Source organism: Plectropomus leopardus, chromosome 17, assembly GCF_026936395.1.
Source record: "Plectropomus leopardus strain MGB_pleo_1.0 chromosome 17, ASM2693639v1, whole genome shotgun sequence".
Taxonomy (NCBI): domain Eukaryota; kingdom Metazoa; phylum Chordata; class Actinopteri; order Perciformes; family Serranidae; genus Plectropomus; species Plectropomus leopardus.
In genome coordinates, this window is record NC_142192.1 from 33,151,739 (window position 1) to 33,175,079 (window position 23,341).

Here is a 23,341-nt window from a genome sequence, read left to right on the forward strand (position 1 = left end):
GTTTCTGTCCGGTGATGTAGTGCTGATTTCTGTAGCTTGTCAGTTAAATTGTTGCTTTTTTAAATTTTTATTTTTATTTCCAAAAAGTCTTTGTTTTGTTTCTTGTTGTTCATCTCTGTTTGTTATGTTTAACCCTTTGAAACCCAAGCAAACCACTGAGTCTGTGTGCTGGGATTAGAGGGGAGGTGGGGCCCTCAGACTATCTGAGCCCAGGGGCCCTTTGTCTCATGATCCGCCCGTGTAATACACTGATCGATCCTGGCTCTTTGTTTCAGGTGTGTGTGTGTGTGTGTGTGTGTGTGTGTGTGTGTGTGTGTGTGTGTCGCTAGATGGCGGTGTCGCGCTCCTTTTACCAGAATATAGGCTAAAGTGCGCGTCATCCGCGTGTCAGAGCGCGCGCATGCATGTTGAGTGCGAGAGAGCATCTGCCTCTACACACACACACTCTCTCTCTCTCTCTCACACACACACACACACACACACGCGGGGAGGATGCTCTCTCTGTTCAGACAACAGACGCGGAGCTGAGGAGGAACCGGGCGGACTAACGGACACACCGACACCGACACCAACATCCACCGGGCACCGAGCTACCGGGGCCGGGCCGAACCTCCCGCCGGGCCGGGCCGAACTTCCTCCCCGTCGGTCGGCGTGATTCTCCGGTGAGCCCCGGAGCGGAGCGGCGGACAGGATGAAGAAAAGCAACCCGAGCAGACGGGTAGGAGTCACCGATCCTTCTGATCGATATATTTCTATCAATATTTGATCACACCGAGGAGGTCTGTATCAATCACTCAGCCTCCATCCATTCATAACATCCCATAATAATCATCCGACACCGTGATCATTATTATTATTATTATTCAGGCGGCAGCGCGGAGAAGATCAGACATTAACCCTTTGAAAACTGAAACCTCTTTTTTTTCAAAAACAGGAAAAAGCAAAGAGCAACTTTACAAGTAATGATGCAAAAATAAGCAAAAAATGAATGAAAAGTTAAAATGTTAGACCTTGGGTTAAAGTGCTTAAAAAAAATATTAATGATAATAATAAAAATATCAACAATAAATCTGTCCATCTATCCTAGATACATTTGTAATACCTGAATATTAGCACAAACCCCCAGGAAATTACCTGAAAAAAAGTGCAATGATAATTATAATAATAATTATAATAATGACTACATATATGTAATAGCGATAGTGATAAATATAGTTTCTTGGTATTTTTTCTTAATTTTCTAATGATTCCCTTACTCACCTTTTTAGCTCATTTTCTAAAAATGTTCTTGAGACCTTTTACTTATACCATAGATACGTTTGTAATTACCTGAAAATTAGCACAAAAAGCAGGAAATTACCTGAAAAAGTGCAATAATAATAATAATAATAATAATAATAATAATAATAATAATAACAATAACTCTCTCTCTCTCTCTCTCTCTCTCTCTCTCTCTATATATATATATATATATATATATATATATGCATACATATTTGTAATTATAATATATGATATGTATCGGCTAGTTTAGTGATATTTTCCTTTTTGTGATCATTTTTTAATGATTCTCTTGGTAGCTCTTTCAGCTAATTTAAAAAAAAAATTCTCTCCACCTTTTACAAATTTCTTGCAGTGTGCAGGACGTTTCTTTAACCAGTTAATAATTGCGCTCCTGTTCTTAGCAATGTGGGACAGTGTCTTTTCAAAATAAACCTCAGTTTTCACAGGAAATGTTCAGTTTCTGCTCGTTGCATTCTGCCTTTTTCAAAATAAATGTACATCTGCTGCCACACATTGCCATCTTTAACCGTCTTTAACCGTCTTTAACCGTCTTTAACCGTCTTTATCCGTCTTTAACCGTCTTTATCCGTCTTTAACCGTCTTTAACCGTCTTTAACCGTCTTTAACCGTCTTTAACCGTCTTTATCCGTCTTTAACCGTCTTTAACCGTCTTTAGCCGTCTTTAACAATTGTTACCAATGTTTGGCCGTCTTTAACCGTCTTTAGCCATCTTTAACCATCTTTAACCGTCTTTAACCGTCTTTAACCATCTTTAACCGTCTTTAACTGTCTTTATCCGTCTTTAACCGTCTTTAGCCATCTTTAACAATTGTTACCAATCTTTGGCCGTCTTTAACCGTCTTTAGCCGTCTTTAACCATCTTTAGCCGTCTTTAACCGTCTTTAACCATCTTTAACCGTCTTTAACCGTCTTTAGCCATCTTTAACAATTGTTACCCATCTTTAGCCGTCTTTAACCATCTTTAACTGTCTTTATCCATCTTTAACCGCCTTTAACCGTCTTTAACCGTCTTTAACCGTCTTTAGCCATCTTTAACTCTGAAATATTTTCAGCCGCCCCATACACGTTTCTAGGATTTTAGGAAATTTTAAATATTTAAGGCATTATGCAAATTTTAGGACATTTCTTGGATTTTAAGGCATTTTGAAGATATTAGGACATTTCTAAGATTTTAGGAAATTTTTAAGATTTTAGGACATTACTTAGACTTAAGGACATTTAAGATTTTGGGAAATTTTTAAAAGTTTAGGACATCACCATCCAACGTTTCTCGGCACAGTTCAGCGACGTTGGTTTAGTTCGTCTCGATTTTAACACTAAAATCAAAAGTCTCCGTCTGTCTCAGATCACGACAGACCGTCACCTGATCGGCTGCAGATTTACTCTGTTTGTGTACCTGTGTGTATTTGTACACAGGTAACAGTGAACGCTCATGCTGTGGACCTGCATCACTCCACCCGCTGAAAAAAGAGTCATATTTAACCCTTTGAAACCTGGATCGACATCAGTTTGTCTTTTACTGCATTCAGACGGGTTTTACAAGCACTTTAACATTTAAAAAATCGCTTTTTGTTTTAGTTTTCAAAACGTAACTTTGCATTAAATGTTTCAAAAATTTGAAAGGAGAGAAAAGGAGAAAACAAAAACTATAAGGTGACAAGAAAATGCCCTGAGATAAATGTAAACTAAAATAATTCAGAAATTAACAAATATAAGGGAAAAAATAAAGAAAATTATTATAATGTATAAACACTTTAAACTCCTTTTAAATAAAATAAATAAAAAAATAAATGTGAAAATTATTGGAACAACTTTATTTTTTCATTAACTTAAAAGGTGTGTTCATGAATATGGTGATGATGTACTGTTACCACATTTATGAATATATATATATATATATATGAATATATGAATATATATATATATATATATATATATATAAATAACAAAGTTTTCCACATTATTTAAAAGGAACTTTAAAGTGATTGATATACTTAATCATCATAATTCTGAACGCAGACGATTCATCATAATATTTTCACATTAAGTGTTAAAAATGAGAAGATTACATTATTATCTATATTTTTTAAATTTAATTTTAATAACCTTTTTTAAAGGTCATTTCCTGTTTTTGCTCTTTTCTTTAGTTAATTTCAGTTAATTCTCTCGTAACCTTTGATAATCTTTGCTCATATTTTAGTGATTTCTTGTCAAGCTGCCTTTTTTTCCTCTGTTTTTGGAAGAAATCGTGCCAGTCTGCTCAGGTTTTAAAGGGTTAAAACGCTGAAGTTTGAAACGGTGATTTCTGTGTCGATGTCGTCAGATCGTCTCAGCGATCAGAAACCACCAGCTGCTCCTCTTCTTCTTCTGTGGTGTCTCCTCTCAGCCGTCTGTTATATAATGAAAGTAGGTCAGACAGAGCAGATTCCCGCTCTTCCTCCTCCTCTTCCTCCTCCTCACCTCTCCATCCTGCTGCGTGCTCTTCTTCTGCTCTCCTCCTGATGAAACTCTTCCTCTCCTCCTGTCGTTTCGTCTTCATCTCTCCGTCCTGCAGTCGAGGATCTCCCTCCTCTTCCTCATCTCGTTTTCACTCTTGCTGCTCTTTTCTTATTTTCTTTTTCTTATCTCGTCTTTACTGGCTTTCGTTGTTCCTCCCTCTTCCACTTTTTCTTTCTCTTTTCCATTTCAGCCTTTTCTTATCCTTTTTTTGCCATTCAGCATTTGTTGTGTGTGTTTGTGTATCCGTGCACACCAGGATCGTTCACACACTGTTGGCACATGAACGCAGATTTTTTTCAGGATTAGCCGAGCTCTTCTCTTCTAAACGTGCCCTGAAGGTGACGTTTTCTTCTACACTTTACCTCGTTCCTCGATCCTCGGTCCTGACCGTCCGTGCCAGCGTGTGCGTTTGCTGACATCCTGAAATGTAAACAGCAGATGTAGAAGGATGCCAAGAGTGTAATATGCAGACGCAGATGGGTGCAGAGCGTAATATGCAGACACAGATGGGTGCAGAGCGTAATATGCAGACGCAGATGGGTGCAGAGCGTAATATGCAGACGCAGATGGGTGCAGAGAGCGTAATATGCAGACGCAGATGGATGCCGAGATTGTAATATGCAGACGCAGGTGGGCGCAGAGAGCGTAATATGCAGACACAGAAGGATCCCAAGAGCGTAATATGCAGACACAGATGGATGCCAGGAGCGTAATATGTAGACGCAGATGGATGCCAAGAGCGTAATATGTAGACGCAGAAGGATGCTGAGAGCGTAATATGCAGACACAGAAGGATACCGAGAGCGTAATATGCAGACGCAGAAGTCCACTGCAAAGCGGCAACATGTGACGGTTTTTGGTTCTGTGTAAAAGTGCAAAGGAGGCGTAAAGACGGGACGTTTTAGAGACTCACCGTCTGCATGCAAAATGGGCTTCTGATGGTTACAGTGGTTGCTGTGGTGTTTCCATCAGACTACACTGGTCTCCAGTCTTTCTCTGACCCCGTTGCTCTGGTGTTTCAGGTCCAGGACTCGGGTCAGCCGGCCGTCCAGCAGCCGGAGAAAGTCGGTTGGATCAGGAAGTTTTGCGGCCGCGGGATCTTCAGGGAGCTGTGGAGGAACCGGTACGTGATCCTGAGAGGAGACCAGCTCTACATCTCTGACAAGGAGGTGAGAACCACAGTTACGTATTTTACATACTTTATGTGTGTACATATTTACTATTTATCTATCTAAGAAGTTTCTTTTCTGACTCTTCCCAAAACTACAAATACTAAATAATCCTTGAGCCTTTCCGAGTGACTCGGGTAAAATACATAAAGTGTTTGTGCCGCATGTTGTGTTTAAGGAGGAAAAATCCAACAATAATTTCAGTTTTTACAGTTTGTGATAAGTGGTGAGATTTTGGCAATTTTTGTTTTGGCGGGCCGGCGGCTTTGTCTTTAAAAATCACTTTAAAAAGAAAAAAAAGAAAAGGAAAAAAAAACACCCAATATATATATATTTTTAAATTAACCAAAAAGCTTTAAACTGGCCCCAAATTTTAACATGAAAAAACTGCCAAATATTTTAAAAGAAAAAAAACTAAAAATCTTTAAAGGAAACTCCAAACCCATTGGTCAACAGATTTGGAAGGCATGTTTTGTTTAAAAGTCACCAAAAATGTTAACAGAAAAAAATGCCAACATTAAAAAAACAAGAATTTTTTTTAAACAAAAGAAAATCCTATGTTTTTTTAAATTACATAATAGTGAAAAAAAATAAAATTAAAACAAAAACCAAAAATCACCAGATTTTTTTAAAGAAACCTGCCGTCCGAACTCGCTGCCCGGGCTCAGAAATGTGTCTCTGTGTGCTCAGCAGTTTTCTGTGTGGCCTGAAAAGAGTCAAACTGACTGAACTGTAAAACCTCATCACGGTCCGGACCGGCTGGTGATGTCAGCGCGTTGGACAGGACAGAGAGGATTGTGGGTAGATTTGTGACGGGTCCGTTTGAGAGCGGCGAGCTCCGAGCTGTCGACAGCTGTTTGGCGTCGGAGGAGGATGGGGGACGGTTTCCGGTTTTCAGTCTGCAGAAGAAGAAGAGCAGAGAATCACGTTTATTTATCAGACAGAGCTCAAACTTTTGACTAAAACATTAAAGAAAGTGAAAAATAAAAAGGATTACCTGGAAAATTGCTTAAAAATCTATAATGGTTTTGGAACATAATTTTAAATATGTAATTATGATCCCTTTACAGTTTTCCTCAGTTTTTTAAAAATAAATTTCAAAATATATCATTTTTGTAGTTTGCTGAACATTTTTTGATGAAGTTGCTCATTTTTCCCTCATGTTTTGGAAAGAATTAGCTCAGAGTTTGAAGGGTTAAATACTTGTGAAAGGCGTCTGAAAGCAGCACAAGAAAAGTGACTTGGCTTCGGGTTCGGATGGTCGGCAGAGGCCTCAGACTCTGAACGCTCCGACGGGTTTTATTTCGGGCTCTGATGATGCTGAGTCAGCGATCACGTGACCCGTGATGTCACGAACATGTCTGTATAGAAACGACCTGAGAGAGAGACGAGTGCTGGAGGGACATTCAGAGAGTTTTTATATCGCTGTGACCTCACATATACACACACACACACACACACACACACACACACACACACACACACACACATACATTATCTAACATACACACATACATTATCTAACACACACACAGGGAGGCTGCTGGCTGAGCAGTCAACACGTGCTGCTGAATCAAAGCTCATCATCTGATGCAGCTGAGCCTGAAGCTACACACACACACACACACACACACACACACACACACACACACACACACACACACACACACACACACACACACACAGGGACTCTGATTGGTCGAGCTGTGTGATGCCGTCTGATCTCAGCAGACGATCTCTGAATCTGATTTTTTAGGGTGAAATCAGGTAATTTGGGAAACTTTTTGGTCGATTACCAAGAAATCTGATGAGTTTCGTTGGCTCTCGGGGTTGTTGCTCGAATTACAGGCTGCTCTCCCACATTTTCGTACGCCAGCCGCCACCTCAAAGAATACACAGCTGATTCAGGACACACTCGCCGCCTCTCTCGATGCCAGTTTCAATTAACCCTCAAATTACGCTCTCAGATTTCTGATTGTTGCAGAGTCCCTGAAGGCGCCACAGAGGTAAAGTGAGCGGCACAGACATCAGGTGAGCAGGTCAGAGGTCAGGTGAGCAGGTCAGAGGTCAGGTGAGCAGGTCAGAGGTCAGCAGGTGAGCAGGTCAGAGGTCAGCAGGTGCAGCAGGTCAGAGGTCAGAGGTCAGCAGGTGCAGCAGGTCAGAGGTCAGCAGGTGCAGCAGGTCAGAGGTCAGGTGAGCAGGTCAGAGGTCAGCAGGTGCAGCAGGTCAGAGGTCAGCAGGTGCAGCAGGTCAGAGGTCAGGTGAGCAGGTCAGAGGTCAGGTGAGCAGGTCAGAGGTCAGCAGGTGCAGCAGGTGTGGTCTGATGCTGATGTTCTGAGCGTTCACACGCACACTGACTCTGCAGTTCTTCACATTATATAAAGCTGCGTTATGTAACTACACTCTGAACACTGCTGAGTCAGACCTTCGTACGAACGCTGCCTCACTTTTTATTTCACCTCAAACGGAGAGGACGACTTCACGTCTTCATCTGTGACTCTCAGTCACCCGAGTTCACATTTACAGGAAGAACGTGACTTCAGATGAAATAATTTTAATCACATTTTGGTGCTTTCTCTGTGAAATATTCTGGATTACTTGTCACACGAATCTGTCTGTCCAGATTTTTTTTTATATTTGATGTAAAGGTTTTTATTTCAGGCCATTTATTCTGTTTCCACTTCGCTGCGTTTCAGAAACACGATGACTTCTCCTCGTTTTATTTCTGTTGTTTCTTTTTTCCTCCGGAGGCCGACTGAACGGAGCGGCAGAATAATGACTCACGTTGACCCACGAGTGTGTGTGTGTGTGTGTGTGTGTGCGTGTGTGTGTGTGCGTGTGTGCGTGTGTGTGTGCGTGCGTGCGTGCGTGTGTGTGCGCATGTGTGTGTGTGTGTGTGTCCTCAGATCAGTCGTCTTGTTTCTGTATTTCAAACGTTGACCCAGAACACTTTAATACAGCCGCCTGAGGGAGGCTTCACTGTGTGTGTGTGTGTGTGTGTGTGTGTGTGTGTGTGTGTGTGTGTTCATGCCTCCATGCAGTAACAAACAGCTCATTATTAGTTTGTAAATTACCGTTCAGACGATCAGTCGTCGCAGCCGTTTGATGAAGTTTCTGTTGTCTGCAGAGTTCACCTGAAATCAAACACGAGAAGATAAAACGTGAGTTTGATTAGAGGAAAGTCTCAGCTCACTCTGTGTTGTCTCTCCTACCTTATGGGGACACAATAGTGTGGGGACAAAATAGTCCCCATAAAGTAAATAAATTAAGTTTGAAGGCTTCTTTAAGACAGTGAGACTTAATTTACAGCCTGCAGGACAATTCAAGGTCGCCCCCCTAATATTCTTTAATGCAAAATAAAGTGATTGACTCTGAACTGTTTTTGTCCTTTTAGTCTCCATAAAGAGTCAGAGACATAAAACAGCATCAAAATAGAGCTTGCTGATCAAAAAAGAGCCAGAGGAGGATCCCCCACACCCCCCACAGAGGACACTGATGATGATGAAGACACCGGTGTCCTAAAATACTTGAAATGTCCTTATATCTTGGATACGTCCTAAAATCCTGGATACGTCCTGAAATTCAGGAAATGTTCTAAAATCAACAAAACGAACTAAAATCCTAGAAATTTCCTTAAATCCTGGATACGTCCTAAAATCCTACAAACGTCCTAATATTGTAGAAATGTCCTAATATTGTAGAAATGTCCTAAAATCCTGGAAACATTTATGGGGCTGCTGTCATTTGGCCCCCGAGCAGAGCGAGCTGAGTTTTCCTGCCTCAGTGAGGATAACTGCTCAAAGTGAGAAGTTTTCAGGGCTAAAGATGTCTGTGTTTCACGTGTGTTTTGTTTTGTTAAAATAGTCAACAAAAAACATCCATGTAAAAGCTGTGTAAATACATATATATATATACATATATGTATATATATGTATATATAAAAACATCCATGTAAAAGCTGTATAAATATACATATACATTTATGTAGGCTATATGTGTGTATGCGTTTGTGTTTCTGGTAGCAGCTCTGAAGCTCAGGCGCTGTATTGATCACGTTTGCATTATTATCGACAAACGCCACCAGCTACCACTCAGAGAGGCCACTGCATCTATAACACACACACACACACACACACACACACACACACACACACACACACACACACACACACACACTGACCCCATGTGACCTTGTTGATGTGAACACACACTCTCATGGTCCGGAGGGATTTAAAGAAACACACACATGATGGATGTGTCTCTGAGCTGTTTATTGGAATTGATCTGAATTTAAAGCTGTGTGTGTGTGTGTGTGTGTGTGTGTGTGTGTGTGTGTGTGTGTGTGTGTGTGTGTGTGTGTGTGTGTGTGTGCGCGTGTGTGTGACCGTGTGTGACCTTTTGTTGTTCGAGGGTTCAGATTTAAAGGGGCCCTGCATGTTTTTAGTGACTGCAGGAAAAAAAATCACAGCTTCACATGATAAAATAAAAGATGGCTGAATTCCATTTAGCTTTATTCTAAAGTGCACAGAGCCGCTGTTAATGTTCATATGGTGCTGATATAATCTGTGACCGTTCGAAATGTCGTCTCCTGGATAAAAAAATGAATACACGCTGCAGTAACATTGGTATTTGCAGTACTCTATTTTCGCAGTATAAATGCTGCAGATCTCTGTCCCTCCTCAGATGAACTTTGTGGATTAAAGTTGTACGAAGTTAAAACGTCTCTGATGAATGAAACATGGAAACCAAACGCAGCGAGTCGTCTTTTTTTACTTCACTGACTCCGTTTTGATCTAAACTGCAGCCGACTTCACATTTCAGTCTGCAGAGAACTGAAGTACTTTTAAAAACCCTTCTCCCGCTCCTCCTGGTCTCTGAAGGTCTGGGGATCTGGTGTCAGACCTCTGAGTCCGTCCAGGATCTGCTGTTATTTAGGAGAAAACGTTTGGTTGTTTATTTGAGCCGAAACATCAGATGGATGAACCGTACGGTCGCTTCAAAAGTGGAAAATCTAAAATCCGAACGCAGCTCAAACATCATGTGATTACAGACCAAACTGTGTTTTTATCCGAATTAACTGCAGATTTATAAACAAACATCAGCAAAGATTTTAAATTGTAGATTAAAATGTGTTTCTAAGTTCAGCAGAACCAAGACCAGACATGGAAGGACTCAAGGACCCTTGATAATGACCTTTGTAACCTTCTCAAGGACTCCTGGAACCTCCTCCAGGACCCCTAAAGAAGGATAGACACTGTTACCCTGTTCAGGACCTTCTCCTCAAGGATTCTCCAAAAAGCCCTCCAACCTTCTCCAGGACTGTTTCCAGCCTCCTCAAGGAACCTTTTCAAAGATCACCTGACCTCCTCAAGTATGTCCTAAATCTCCTCAAGGATCTCTTTAGTAAAAGAAGCACTACAATCTAGTAAAGGGCTGCTGAAATCTGCATAGGGACCAGGGCAAACTTCCCAAGACTCCCTCCAGGACTTTTGGAATATTCTCAAGGATCTGTCCTACCTCCTCCAGGACTGCTGGAACCATTTTGGAGATCACCTTACCTCCTTGGAGGCTCTCTGTAGTAAAATAAGCCCTACACCCTTGCGAAGGACAACTGGAACCTCCTCAAGGACTCCTGGAACCTCATCAAGGACCTGTGTAAACTCCAAAAAAACCCTACAATCATGCCCAGTGTCAAGAAGCTCTGAAACCTCCTAAAGGACTCGTGAACCAGTGAAAACTCCCAAAGATGCCCTACAACCACATTTAAGACCTTCGGAGACTCTACAATCTCATAAAGGACTCCTGGAACCACCTCAAGGAGCCATGAAAAGCACTCAAAAGACCCCACAACCATCTCCACGGCTTTCAGATCACCTGACCTCCTCAGCTGCGTCCTCGATCTTCTCAAGGATCTCTCAAAGAAGCTCTACCACTTCAAACTACTCAAGGACTCCTGGAACCTCCTCAAGCACCAGTGCAAACTCCCCAAGAAGTCCTAAAACCTGTCCTGGACTTAAATAATTTCAAGAAGCATTACAACCTCATGAAGGACCTCTGAGATCTGCTCAAGGACTGGTGGAAACTCCAGAAAAGGTCCTTTAACCATGCCCAGGATCTCTGGAACAAGTACGGATTAGTGAAAAATCAGGACCTTTATGACCCCGTCAAGGACCTCTGGATCCTTTTTCAAAATCACTTAACCTCCGCAAGCATGTCCCGAATCCGCTCAAGGATTCTATCATAACAAAAGTCCAATAACCTCCTGGAGCCTCCTCAAGGACTACTGAAACCTCCCCAAGGACCACTGAAACCTCCCAACAACCTCGTTAAGTGGACACCACAGTGCAGAAAGTAAAAGTCCTGCATTTCAAATCATACCAAAGTAAAAGTACAAAAGTATCAGCAGTAATACATACTTAAATATTAAAGTAAAAGTACTCAATATGCAGAGTTATCAAACTTATTGATGCATTAATAAAGAAGAAATACATAAACATGAAGAAGAATTTTTTATCCAAATTTTACTAAATAAAAGTGTTTTCAGTTTCTGCTGCAGCACAGGTGATGTTTCGTGTACCCAGGTGGTACAGTTATTTCTGTGTCGCTGCGTGTGTGTGTGTGTGTGTGTGTGTGTGTGTGTGTCTTTAACCTGATTACATCAGAACGAGCAGCAGCTGTGAGCTCAGAGACGTTTTTGAGCGAAGGTTTTGACACTCGGATCGTTTGTGTCGGATCAGATCTCTCGGAGCGTCGCTGCTCTCTGATTGGCTGTCAGGGGTCGACAGTGTCACTTCTGTTTTCAATCCGAGCTCGACATCCGTTAAACTGCAGGTAACCATAGCAACGGGTCTGATGAGCGAAATCACTCAAAGACGTCTGAAATTTGAGGACTCCTAAAAAACACCCCTTAAAGACCACTGTTAATACTTTTCAAGGACTATTAGATCCCCCTCAATGACCCCTCTCACTGGAACCATCCCAACTACTGGTAACTCATTCAGGACGCCATAATCTGCCCAAGGACTCCTGGAACATCCTCCAGGATCCCTGGATCCTTTTCAATGATCTCTTTGATTGAAGAAGTCCCATAACCTCGTTTATGACCTTTGGCACCTCCTCAAGGACTCCTGGTTACTCCTCCAGGATCTCTATCTTAGAGGAGGGCCTAAAACCTCATTAATTGACTTTGGCCACACCTTGAGAACTCCTGTAATCCCCTCCAGGATCTCCCCAACCTTCCCAAAGACTCCTGGAATTCTCATCAAAGATCTCTATTGTAGAAAAAGCACTAATTTATGACCACTGGCACCTCCTCAAAGACTCCTGGAACCTCTACTGGAATATCGCCTTCCCAGGACACCTGGAACCTCCCCAAGGACCCCTGTAGTAGAAGAAGCCCTACAGCCTTGTTTGTGGCATTTGCAATATTTTCAAGGACTCCTGGGACATTGTCTAAGATCTCTAGAGAAAAAGAAGCTCTATTAGCTTTTTAAAGACCTGCTCAAGGACCAGTAAAAACTCCATACAAAGCTACACAACCTCCTCCAGGACTTTTGAGACCTTCTTACGGATCTCTCCAACGTCCTCAAGGAACTCTGGTATCTTTTCAAGCATTTCTCAAGTCTTTTCAAGGATCTCTATGGTAAAAAGAAGTCCTACAACCTCGTTGAGGACCACTGGAACCTCCTCAAGGACTCCTGAAACCTCTTCAAGGACCAGTGGAAACTCCCTGAGAGGCCCTAAACCCCCATCCAGAACTTTTGAACTTATTTTAAGGACTCCTGGATGCTCTGACAAAAATAACAAAACCTTCTCAAGCACTTCTGGAATCCTTTAAAGGATCTCTAGTGTAAAGGAAGTTCCACAACCTCGTTTTGGACCTCTAGCACCTCCTCAAGGAGTCCTGTAACCTCCTCACTGATCTCTCCATCCTCCTCAAGAAAACCTTGTATAGGACCAATAGAAAATACTCTATTGTGTCCTTGCTTCTTCTCTTTACTTCTTCCAGGTGACATTATAAATCGTCCACGGCGATGTTGACGAGTGTTTCTGTGTGTCTGCAGGTGAAAGACGAGCGGAAGGCACAGGAAGTGTTCGACCTGGCTGATTACGAGCGTTCGGAGGAGCTGAGAAAAGCAAAGAGTCGCAGCAAGAAAAACCACAGTCGCTTCACTTTGCTGCGCTGCAGACAGCCGGGAAACAAGGTGAGTCACTTCATCCACGCCGAAAAACATTCACCAGAGGTTTACTCTTAACCCTTAATGTCTTCATTCTTCATTTTGTTCATGCATGTGTCCTAAATGTAGTCCAGATTGTGTATTTGAGTGTAATCAGTGAATTTCCAGCTCAGCTCCTACAATAAGTGTAAAAAACACTGTGGAAACTAGTTGCCTCTTTTCTCCATGTTTTTGAAAGAAAAAGAAACTGTTTATGTTTCAAAGGGTTAAATAGCTCATTAAAGGCAGAATAAGAAAACTGTTGTCAATCCAGGTGTTAAAGGGTTAACTGGACTTTTGATGATAAGTTCATCCTGCGGGGAGCATGAACCAGATTTCACGTCATATTTCAGTGAAGAAATGATTCCTCGGTGTTTCTGTCTTCATCCTCTCATGTCCGTCCTCTGCGCTCAGAGATTACTGCGACCCTGTGACTCACTCTGACTCCTCACTGGTGGATTTCCTCCCACGTCCCGCTCAGGATTGGTGGATCAGAGTTTACATCACCCCCCCGCCCTGCCTCGACTTCAGCGATTGGTCGAGCTGTTGTTTTTTCTTTTTTTTCTCCTCTGAAAAGGTTTAATCCACAGGTTTAATCCCATTAGTCTGTCAGAGGACGAGTGGCAGCAGAATAATCCCCGCAGAGTCCAAACACTTTCACATCGTGGTCTCTCTCTGCTGCCGGTTATCACAGACACACAATAATTCATAAAATAATCCAACTGACTTTTACTTCTCAGAATATAAAGACGTCCAAGCAGCTTCTGCTCGTCCTCCTCGTCAGTCAGGAGTTACAGGATTATATTCTACCTGTCTGAACATCTGTCTATTTTATTCAAATGTTTCTGTTTTAAAATGATTGAAATGATTTGTTGATCTGTGTGTAATGTTATTATGTTTATGTTCCTCTTTAACTTCTAAACGGTGTCTTTGAGTCCTTGAATTCTGCTTTATGAATAAAATGTGCTGTTATTGTTATTATTATTATTATTGTTATTATTATTATTATTATTATTATTATTATTATTATTATTATTATTATTATTGTTATTATTATTATTATTATTATTATTATTATTATTAGCATCTATACTAAATGAACTAGTATACTGAAGAACTACCAAAACTGTCAGAAGTTATTTTTGGGAAAACTTGCCTTTGAAAAGAGCCATGATGGTCGTGACATTTACAACAGTGTCGGCTTCGAGTGTGACATTTAATAAACACGTTTGCAACAATTTATAAACAATAGCATAACATAAAATCATTTAGCATCCCTGTTATATGGCGGCTGATTTCTGCATCATACTTGACACAAAGTGAAGTGTTTTTCTTTGTTTCGCAGGTTCCAAACCTCGTGTTTCTGGCGGTGAGTCCGGAGGAAAAGGAATCGTGGGTAAACGCCCTCAACGTGGCAATCATCAAGGCCAAGAACCGCATTTTAGACGAGGTACGGACAGCGCGTCGATCGACTCTCAAGCGTAGTGAAGCTTGAAGAAAAAGGTTTAAAGGGTTAAATCCGGGGGAGGGGCTGCAGGGGTTTCTGACATCTTATTTTAATCTGTAAACCTTTTTATTTAGGAAGCACTTTGCACTTAAGCTTGAAACATACTGTATAAATAATTATATTATTATTCTATTATTTCATTGTTTTATTATAATTGGTATTATTATGATTATTATTGTCATTATTAACATCTATACTGGATGAACTGATAAATGAAGAACTACTGAAAATGTCAGAAGCTATTTCGGGGAAAAATTTAACTTTCACTTTGAAAAGAGGCGCAATGTGCGTGAGATTAATGAGACAGTGTCGGTTTCTACTGTGACATATAACACGGCTAAAAACATTTTTAAAAAAGCAAGGGAAAAACAATCATAATTACGCAATTAAAATTCTGTTTTAAAGTTATTAGAATTTTTGAGGCACTTTTTCCAGGTAATTTCCCTTTTTTTAAACTCTTTTTATTCTTATTCTGTATTGTTGGTGCGAGTGGCGCAATCTTTTTAAAATGTGGAAGTGTTATGAAACCCTTTACTATATTTCAGAAGGCTGGAGTTGGTTTTGTTTCTGTCCAGGTGACCATCGAGGAGGACAGCGCCCTCCTTCATCCCACCAGAGACCGGGCAAAGATCCCTCATGGCCGCCGGCTGCCGACCAGAGGACACCTCATGGCCGTGGTACTCGGATCTCTTAACACCTTTTCTCCTATTTTTACTCTTTAAATCTTTCTGCTTTTCTTAATCAAGAACATTTTTAATGAACAACATTATCTTTAATATCTAAAATCCACGATGACTCACCCCAGGCGTCCACGTCCTCCCATGGCATGCTGACCCTCGACCTGGTCGCTGAGGAGGATGGTTTCTCTCCGGACTACGGAGGAGAATCCCGGGAATCCTGGGAGAACTTCCAGCTCGACCTGCAGAGGGGCGGCTCCTGTGGGCAGGTGGCAGCTGCTGGATCTTGGGGTGTTCGTCAGCGAGCCGGCACGGACGTGTCGAAGCTGCGGGTGACCTCCAAAGAACCCAAGGTCAAGACCAGTAGCCTGCCCAGAGGGAGTGAGCTGTCCTGGGGCAAACATTCCCATCTGGAGGTCTCCAAGGTCCACAAGACCCAGCAGGTGCATGTCGAGAAACTCTTCGTAGTTCCTAAAACATAAGCCAACAGTCATTTTGTCAATACACTGAAATACACTGACTACACTGACTCGGTTTACTGGTAGAAATCAGTCATTATGATGCAAATAGACGCCCCTCACCTGCCGTCGAAACACAGATACAAACCGCGGTCTTGTGTTACCTTTCAGGTCCTTCAGGCTCACTCTCGAACGCCGCAGCCAGGAAAGAGGTTCAGCATGCAGGGCCGGAGTCGATGCGCCTCCATGGATGAAGTCCTCTCCTCCAGGTACACAAACACCTGAGAATAAAACAGTCTTTTATTAAGCCTCATTCCCACTGCACAAAAACACCTGCTAACTTCTGGCTTTTCAATGCAATGGGATTGTGCAAATTCAGCATTCGCTCTGTAGTCGACACAGGTTTTTATTGCCTCCGGCTCCAATCGGCATCGATGGGAAAACAACACCTGAACGCTGTAATTTCAGCTCTTTAACTGCCGAGATGCAGAGACACAACAACACTAATTACCCTCCGTTTCCTCCTAAGCAGCTAAAATATTGTTCCAAGTTAGTCTGCACCGAGTTTGATGGAGAGACTGAATAAGTAAGACGTAAATAAAGAAAAGATACCATTGGAAAGTTGAAAATGGTCTCTGATCCTGCTGCTTTCTATTGTTTCTTGTTCTCCTGCCTGTCCGTAAAGTCGCACAAACACACCGACATAACAACCCACGCACACACACCAACTGACCGAAAGACAGACTCGCTCTGCAGCGGTGTGTTCAGTGGCAGTGGGATAGAGCCAATCGCTCATAGTGATAGCTTTAGCAGGTTTACCCGTGTTTAAAAAACCGCACACGCACTGATTCTGGTGGGAAAGAGGTATAACAGCTCCTGTCCTGACAAACCACACTGACACGAGCAAAACAAACTGGCGGTTCAGTGGTTGGCACTGTCAACACAAAGCAAAACGGTCCTGGGTTGGATTCCCAGCAGTCTCAGGTCCTTTTTGTAGGCTGTTTTCCATTAACCCTCAAACTGCACAAAGTAAAACGTAAATAAAATATGCGTAATGGAAACACGTCAATTTCGATATAAACTCCCATTTATCACAATTAAGTTTTTTTGGGGTGGTATTTGAGTTGATTTGAAAAAGTCATATTTGTCCAAACTTTCCCTTTTCAGTCTTTCCTAGGTCACATGACGCTGTGTGGTCACATGACGCTGTGAGGTCACATGATGCTGTGTCTATGAGCTTGTCAGTAGGAACTGGCTCCCTCATGATGCAGCAGGAGCTACAAGAGCTGTTATTGCATCACATAACTCTGAGAAAGTTTTTAACCCACAATTCCTCTGTGAAATCGTGGACTACATCTCCCAGAAATCCCTCATACGTGGCCGCTCCCACGTATAAGGGGCTCGGCGTTCCATCATGGCTCCATAACACGCCTACGTGGCCTTGGTTTGGAAATAATGACGGCTAGTGCGGTGGCTGCAATAGAAATAAGGCTGCTGATGTTTTGAACATCCATCGCCATGGTTACTGGGATGTTATCACCAGAGGAGAAGTCACACAACATCACTCAGTGGAAACACAGTTAGCTATATGTTGTGTTTTATCGGTATCTTGAAAAATATTGCTTCATTTTGAACAAATCCGTAATGGAAACCCGCCTAATGAGTACCAAATTTCACATCTTTGGAAATCAAAACTAGGTAGAAACAACGGAAGTCAAACTGATGGATAATTTGGAAAATAGTCAGCAAAAAGGGAATGTACTCAGTGATTATGGTCTTTTAACTTTACATAAATTAAAAGTTTTCTGGTCTATCCTTTGTTCTTCCCCTCTCCTTCCTTTCCTCTCTTCAGACCGGCGATGATCCGCTCCGAGTTGCGTTCGGCTCTTCGTCGTTGTCCAACTGAAGAGGAGGCAGGGGGCGGGGCTTCAGTGCAGCCGGTGGGCCAGCTGCAGAGCCTCATCGCTCAGAGGATGCAGAGAGCTCAGGAGCTGCTGGAGGAGATGAGACTGCAGGTACGACTGCGTCATCCATGAGTTTTTGGGCGTACTGGTTGATCAAAGGGACACTCACTTGATGCAAAAAATGCACGGCAGAAACTGAAAACTAGGGTATAATTACGATGAGTATTTTGTGTTGCCATCTACAGGAGCTGCAGAAGGCCAAAGCAGAGAGAGAACGAGGCGGTAGTTCACCCTACCTGAAGGGCATCGACTCACCTCGCCTCCACCACCTCAGGGGCTCAGACTCTCCTCACTCCAGGTTGGCTTTAATAGTTTCACTAGTAATTTATTAATATTTTGACCTCCAAAGGTCTTCGGCATTCTTCTGTCAATGCCATCAACACTTAATTGGGTTATATTCACACTTCCGGGAATGACTGACTGTTGGTATTGACATTTGGAGGCATCAGGGGAAAGATTGGTTGGGGTTGCTGTGATCAATCCTCTCGAAACTAGAATATAATTAATTGAAATCTAATTTGTGCTAAAAGTGCTGCTTAAGGACAGCTCAAGGTGTGTCCAAAATGGAATTGACTTGAACTAGGGCTGGGCGATATGAAACAATATTGATATTATATATCCCTTTGATTCCTAAGTGATATATTAAGATATGATAAGGTTAATTTTGGTTTAAATATTTATTTTCTGTCAGACATTGAACATGACAAATGTACTGTAGAACAGGCATCACCAACTGGAGGACCTATTCTACTAAAATCCAAAGAGGTCCAGTTACTAACATCTGCCCCTGGTAATAATAATGAGAGCTCAGCGCGAGCGGCTGGATGAGACACGGAGCGATGCGTCCTGATGTTTCTAAATAATTCGTCCAAAGTCTGATTAAAGCTGAAACTAACACAAAGTCGTCTAATGAAGTCACTTTCCACCTCTGCAGATGTGGCAGTTTCAGCGCTGTGGCTGTCAAACACTCAGCTGTTCTACAGTCAAAGTCCTTCTCTGCATTTGGTTCTCCACGGTGCTATTCTTACTATCATTGGCTGTTCGTGTTGTCTGTCAAAACACAGCTGGAATGCGTTCTATCGACATTCTATCGACTGCGTCTCACATTTCAATCGAGGAAAAGTTATTTGGCGATAACCATAACGTGAACCTTTACTTCACTCGCGGAAAAAAGCTCAGCAACATGACCCAGCTTCACCAGAACCCTGCTGGCGTCATGGTTTCTGTGACCAACCAGACCTTTGAGGAGGTTCTGGCTCTCATCTCAAGACATTGCAAGATATAATTAGTCTCACAACAAGGACCAAGGGTCTGACATTGGGAGTTCATCCTACAGGGAGCATAGGGATGTCGGTTTGTGTCAAACAAACATTATTCAACAAAGACAATGTCTGGCGAGATGAAAAGTCTGCCTTAAAGCCTCCTCATGGCTGCATCTCACCTCCTCTCTAAACTCTTTCCAACAGCTCCGTCTTTGTAGACCTGATGCATTGAGTCGTACAGGATATGTTAGAGTCTTTCCTCAGTGACATTCATGGTATTCACTTGGTTGTTGTGAAGGACTTGTGTACAGAATAAAAAGAACTTCTGAGCTAGAAGTTCAAACCCTGCAACATTCACACCCTCTGCAAATCATTGCATAAAGTGGGTTTTGAAATGATTTGGAAAGTACCAAATTTGTGGTCAACCCCTTGAACACCGAGTCATAAAGAGTCTTAAAGGCAACTTTAAGATAATTGGACATATTGAGGTAAAGCGACAGGTAAAGCCAAGTTCTCTTGGTTTGATGATGCTTGGTTGTGAGATCACAACTTGAAGCCGAGCAGGATCGATGCTGACCTGATTTTGTTTTTCCTCTGCAGCAGGTCATCTGGATCTTCGAGGAGCAGGAGCAGCGACTCTCCTCGCCTCCGGGGCAAAGAGTCTCCTCGTCTGAGAGGCAGAGAGTCGCCTCGATCCAAAGCCAAGAAGAATCGCTCCAAAGGTACCGAATCGCCTCGCTCCAGAGGATCCCACTCACCGGCTGCTAAAGCAAACGACTCTCCTCGACTGAAAGATTCGCCTCGTCTGCCCGCCGCCAGCTCTCCGCGGACAAAGAGCTCTGACGCCGTCCATTCACCAAAACTCAAGGCATCGTCCAGCACCTCTTGTCCCAACAAGGAGCATCTCTCTAACGTACAGAAATCACATGAATCACCTCCAGGTGTCGGAGGATCTGACTCCTCTCAGGTTAAAGGATGTGATTCACCACAAGGGAGTGAAACTGACTCCCCTCGTCTGGGGAGCAGCAAGGAGTCGCCCTGTCAGAGTCAGAACTCTCCGAGTCTTTCTGGATCCTTCGAGTCTCCGCAGCCCAAAACCCCCGACAAACACTGCCTCTCTCCACCTGCGCTTTCCTCGCCACCCTCCTTGCTGTCAGAAGATCTGGAGGTGGAGAGGAGGCGTGAGGAGGCCGAGCGCCTCCTGGAGGAGGCTGTGTCATCGTGGAAGGAGGCGCAGGAGGTCCTGCAGGAGGTGAAGGAGCTGCAGAGCCAGACGCTGAGGCGGCAGCGCAGGAGGACCTACGAGAAGATGACAACCACAGCAGCGGCTGCTGGGTTGCCTGCGGCAACCGCGGCAGCAGATGAGGACGACACGCCGACCTCACCAACATCACCTGAGGAGGACGAGGAGTCCGAGACGCCTTGATGAGGATTTCTTTCTTACAAATATTCACCCGGTTGAATTTTCTCAGTGAAAGTAGCATCGTTTTTTCAGCATGCTCACAAGTTAAAAATAAAAATAAAAAACAAAAAAAGAGGACAGGATTTGCAGAATTTGGGGATTTTTAATTCTACTCCTCAAATGTTTTTCATCTTTTAATCTGGGGACGGTGGGATGCACGTGAACACTTAAGCAAATGTGGATTATTTTGAAACCAGCGATACAGTTCTTCCCAGGAGGTTTAATGACGTTAATCCTCCGCTCTGCACTAGACTGCCGTCAGTCAGACGCCCTCGCACTTCTGCTGCCCTTTTTTTTCCACAAAGTCTCTCTGTGTGACAGATGTGTCACATTTAATTTGAGCAAATACAGTTTTAATGGAGAGGCGCTCCCCTTCACCTTCTCTACTGGTGCTGCACGATTTTCGTCTTTGTCTTTTAACGCTGAAAGTGAAGTGAAAAAGCCTCTCTGTTGACTTCAAAGACTAATTCTTCCCCCGTGTGTTTTTGGAAGAGATATTCAGGGTTTCGTGAGGATAAAAAAAAAGATTTTTGTTTTTTCCGAGCGAAGATGTCAACGTTTATACAATCGGAAACTTTTTCATTATGAAAAACATGAAGGCACTGAAGAGCACTATGTTTCCTACGGGCACAGAGGCGGTGCTGCTGGGAATCACTGAAAACCAGTATCGACATTAATTAAGAATTTTAATATCTGTTACCGGATTTATTTGCTAATATATATGATGTCTTTTTGTGCAAAATTTATAAATTGTAAGTCTGATTTAGTTGTAGCCCCATTTATCCCTCCCAAAACATCCTTCTAACTCTCTGTTCACTATCAATTATTGTTTGTTTTTTTTAAATCTGAAAAGCAGATTTGAGACATATTTTAAACATAAGCAGAAAAATCAGGGAGTTCTGCACCGCAGAGAGAAAATAAGCAATAATGTCAATAAAAAACAAAGAATATGTCTTCTCAACACTTCACTGGTTACTGTGACTAAAAGCACGGCTTCATTAATTCACCTGAGTAAAATATAAACTGATGTGAACACCTGCTGTCTTTATTCGCAGGAATATTACTTGACTCCTGATTTGCTGTTTGATAATATTAATGACAAATTAATTAAAATACATACGTTTGTGCAAAACTAAAAACCGTGAGGATCTCCAGATCAGGTGAAACAGCAGGACGTGGCTTATTGTGTCCGATATTCATGTTTTCGTGCTGCATTTTACAGATTCAGTCGGCAAAAATAGTTTCCGACTGATTTTGGAGTATTCAGGATGATACTAATATTAATTTTAAAAGTTAAAAAAACAGTAAAAAAAACACATGGCTCTGAATATAGTACATTTTTTTTAAATGTAAAATATAAATAAACAGTTTTGAAAAGAGTCCCTTAAAATAATTTTCAAAGAATAAAGAGCAATTATCCACTGAAAGGATATAAACTTAAACAGAACAAATAATGTAATTTACATTTTACAGACCTAAATTCAAAACTTGCAGACTTGATGACTAAATTTAAATGAAGAAATTTATGTGTCATTAATACACGTCGAGATTTAAATGTTACAGTTTAATGAAATAAAATGATAAAATTTCAGTGTCACTATCGTGTTTCACAGACAAACATGACTAAATTTTACAACATACGAAAATTTAGTCTTACATGACAAAATTTGCGCGACGCTATAATACACAATACATTTTAGATTTTACAGATTTAACTTTAATTTCTGCGTTGCTAATTTGCCAAGTGCCACTAACACACATGAAAATTGTTCATATAAACATACAAAATGTACTTGTGTACAGATAAGGATCCCTTCACTTGTTTTTGAATTTTCGCAGCTACGGTCGGAAATGTTTGGGACATTTTCCACCAAAAAAATCAGGTTGTCAGCGCGCTCTGGTGAACAAACTCTAAATTACCTCAAAGATATTTTAAATTTTTTGCGCTGACGTCTCTGTTTTCTCTTTTCAGCCCACATGTGCACCAGAATCGCTTGATCTGCAATAAACTAATGTTTGCATATTCACTGCTGGAGCTGTAGTGGACACAGTTAGACAGAAGGTTATTTAAATAATTACACAAATAATTACATAATTACATATTATTCACTTAAATACTGTACATTTAGTATGAACATTTATCTGAACTGTGCTGAAACTATTAGAATAATCACGAGAAAATGTTTACAAATTAATATATTGGCATCTAACAAACAAAAAACACGTTAAAGACTCACAAATATTACAGTAAAACGTAGAAATGATTGTTAGGCACAGTCCTACACAACAGTATAACCATTTCTTTATGAAAACATGCACTTTTTGGAAATATGGACGAACTGAACGTTTTAAAGGTTTTCATACTGATCAAATATCAGCTGATAAATATCAATAAACTGTTATTTACTGTTTAAAAGTCACTTTTTACTTATTTGTTGGAACTGTAACCTGAAATATTCACATTTAATTTGCAACTTTTCTCCAGTTTGAGTGTTTTTTGCACATTTTTAATGAATATTTGGATGAACTCAGCCTGCAGACGGAGGCACGGACACTGTGAGCGGCTGCTTTTGAAGGATTCGTTGTTCTGTCAGTGATGTTGGTTAAAAGATGATTTTTTTTTGTTTTATTTATTTATTTTAAATTTTATACACAACAACTTTCAGTATCCACTTTGCTCACTTTGTTAAAGTATGAAAAGATTATTTCAAATGTCATGTTTTTTTTCTCATTTTACTGAACTAAAGATTTATATGTTGGTGTTTTTTGAATGATGTTGTTTGAATAACTGTATACAGCACTGCATTGTGGGTGAACGAAGC

At 41.6% G+C, this 23,341-nt stretch overlaps 1 protein-coding gene across 2 annotated transcripts in view; it reads left to right on the plus strand.

The window, feature by feature from the left end:
- The first annotated feature begins 468 nt into the window (after nt 1-468).
- The window catches only part of plekho1a (pleckstrin homology domain containing O1a), a 23,117-nt gene continuing 244 nt past the window's right edge, over nt 469-23,341 (plus strand). Inside the window, exons 1-10 of one of the 2 annotated variants that reach the window (XM_088090817.1) lie at nt 469-718; nt 4,827-4,973; nt 13,037-13,177; nt 14,535-14,639; nt 15,272-15,373; nt 15,502-15,816; nt 16,003-16,100; nt 17,684-17,846; nt 17,981-18,093; nt 19,658-23,341. The exon at nt 19,658-23,341 is cut by the window's right edge and continues 244 nt beyond it. In XM_088090817.1, the coding sequence (XP_087946943.1) occupies nt 692-718; nt 4,827-4,973; nt 13,037-13,177; nt 14,535-14,639; nt 15,272-15,373; nt 15,502-15,816; nt 16,003-16,100; nt 17,684-17,846; nt 17,981-18,093; nt 19,658-20,483 (2,037 nt within the window). In that variant the 5' untranslated portion in view covers nt 469-691 and the 3' untranslated portion in view covers nt 20,484-23,341. Of the gene's footprint in view, nt 719-4,719; nt 4,974-13,036; nt 13,178-14,534; nt 14,640-15,271; nt 15,374-15,501; nt 15,817-16,002; nt 16,101-17,683; nt 17,847-17,980; nt 18,094-19,657 lie in introns of those variants that run through there. The other variant, XM_088090816.1, reaches the window with a different exon arrangement.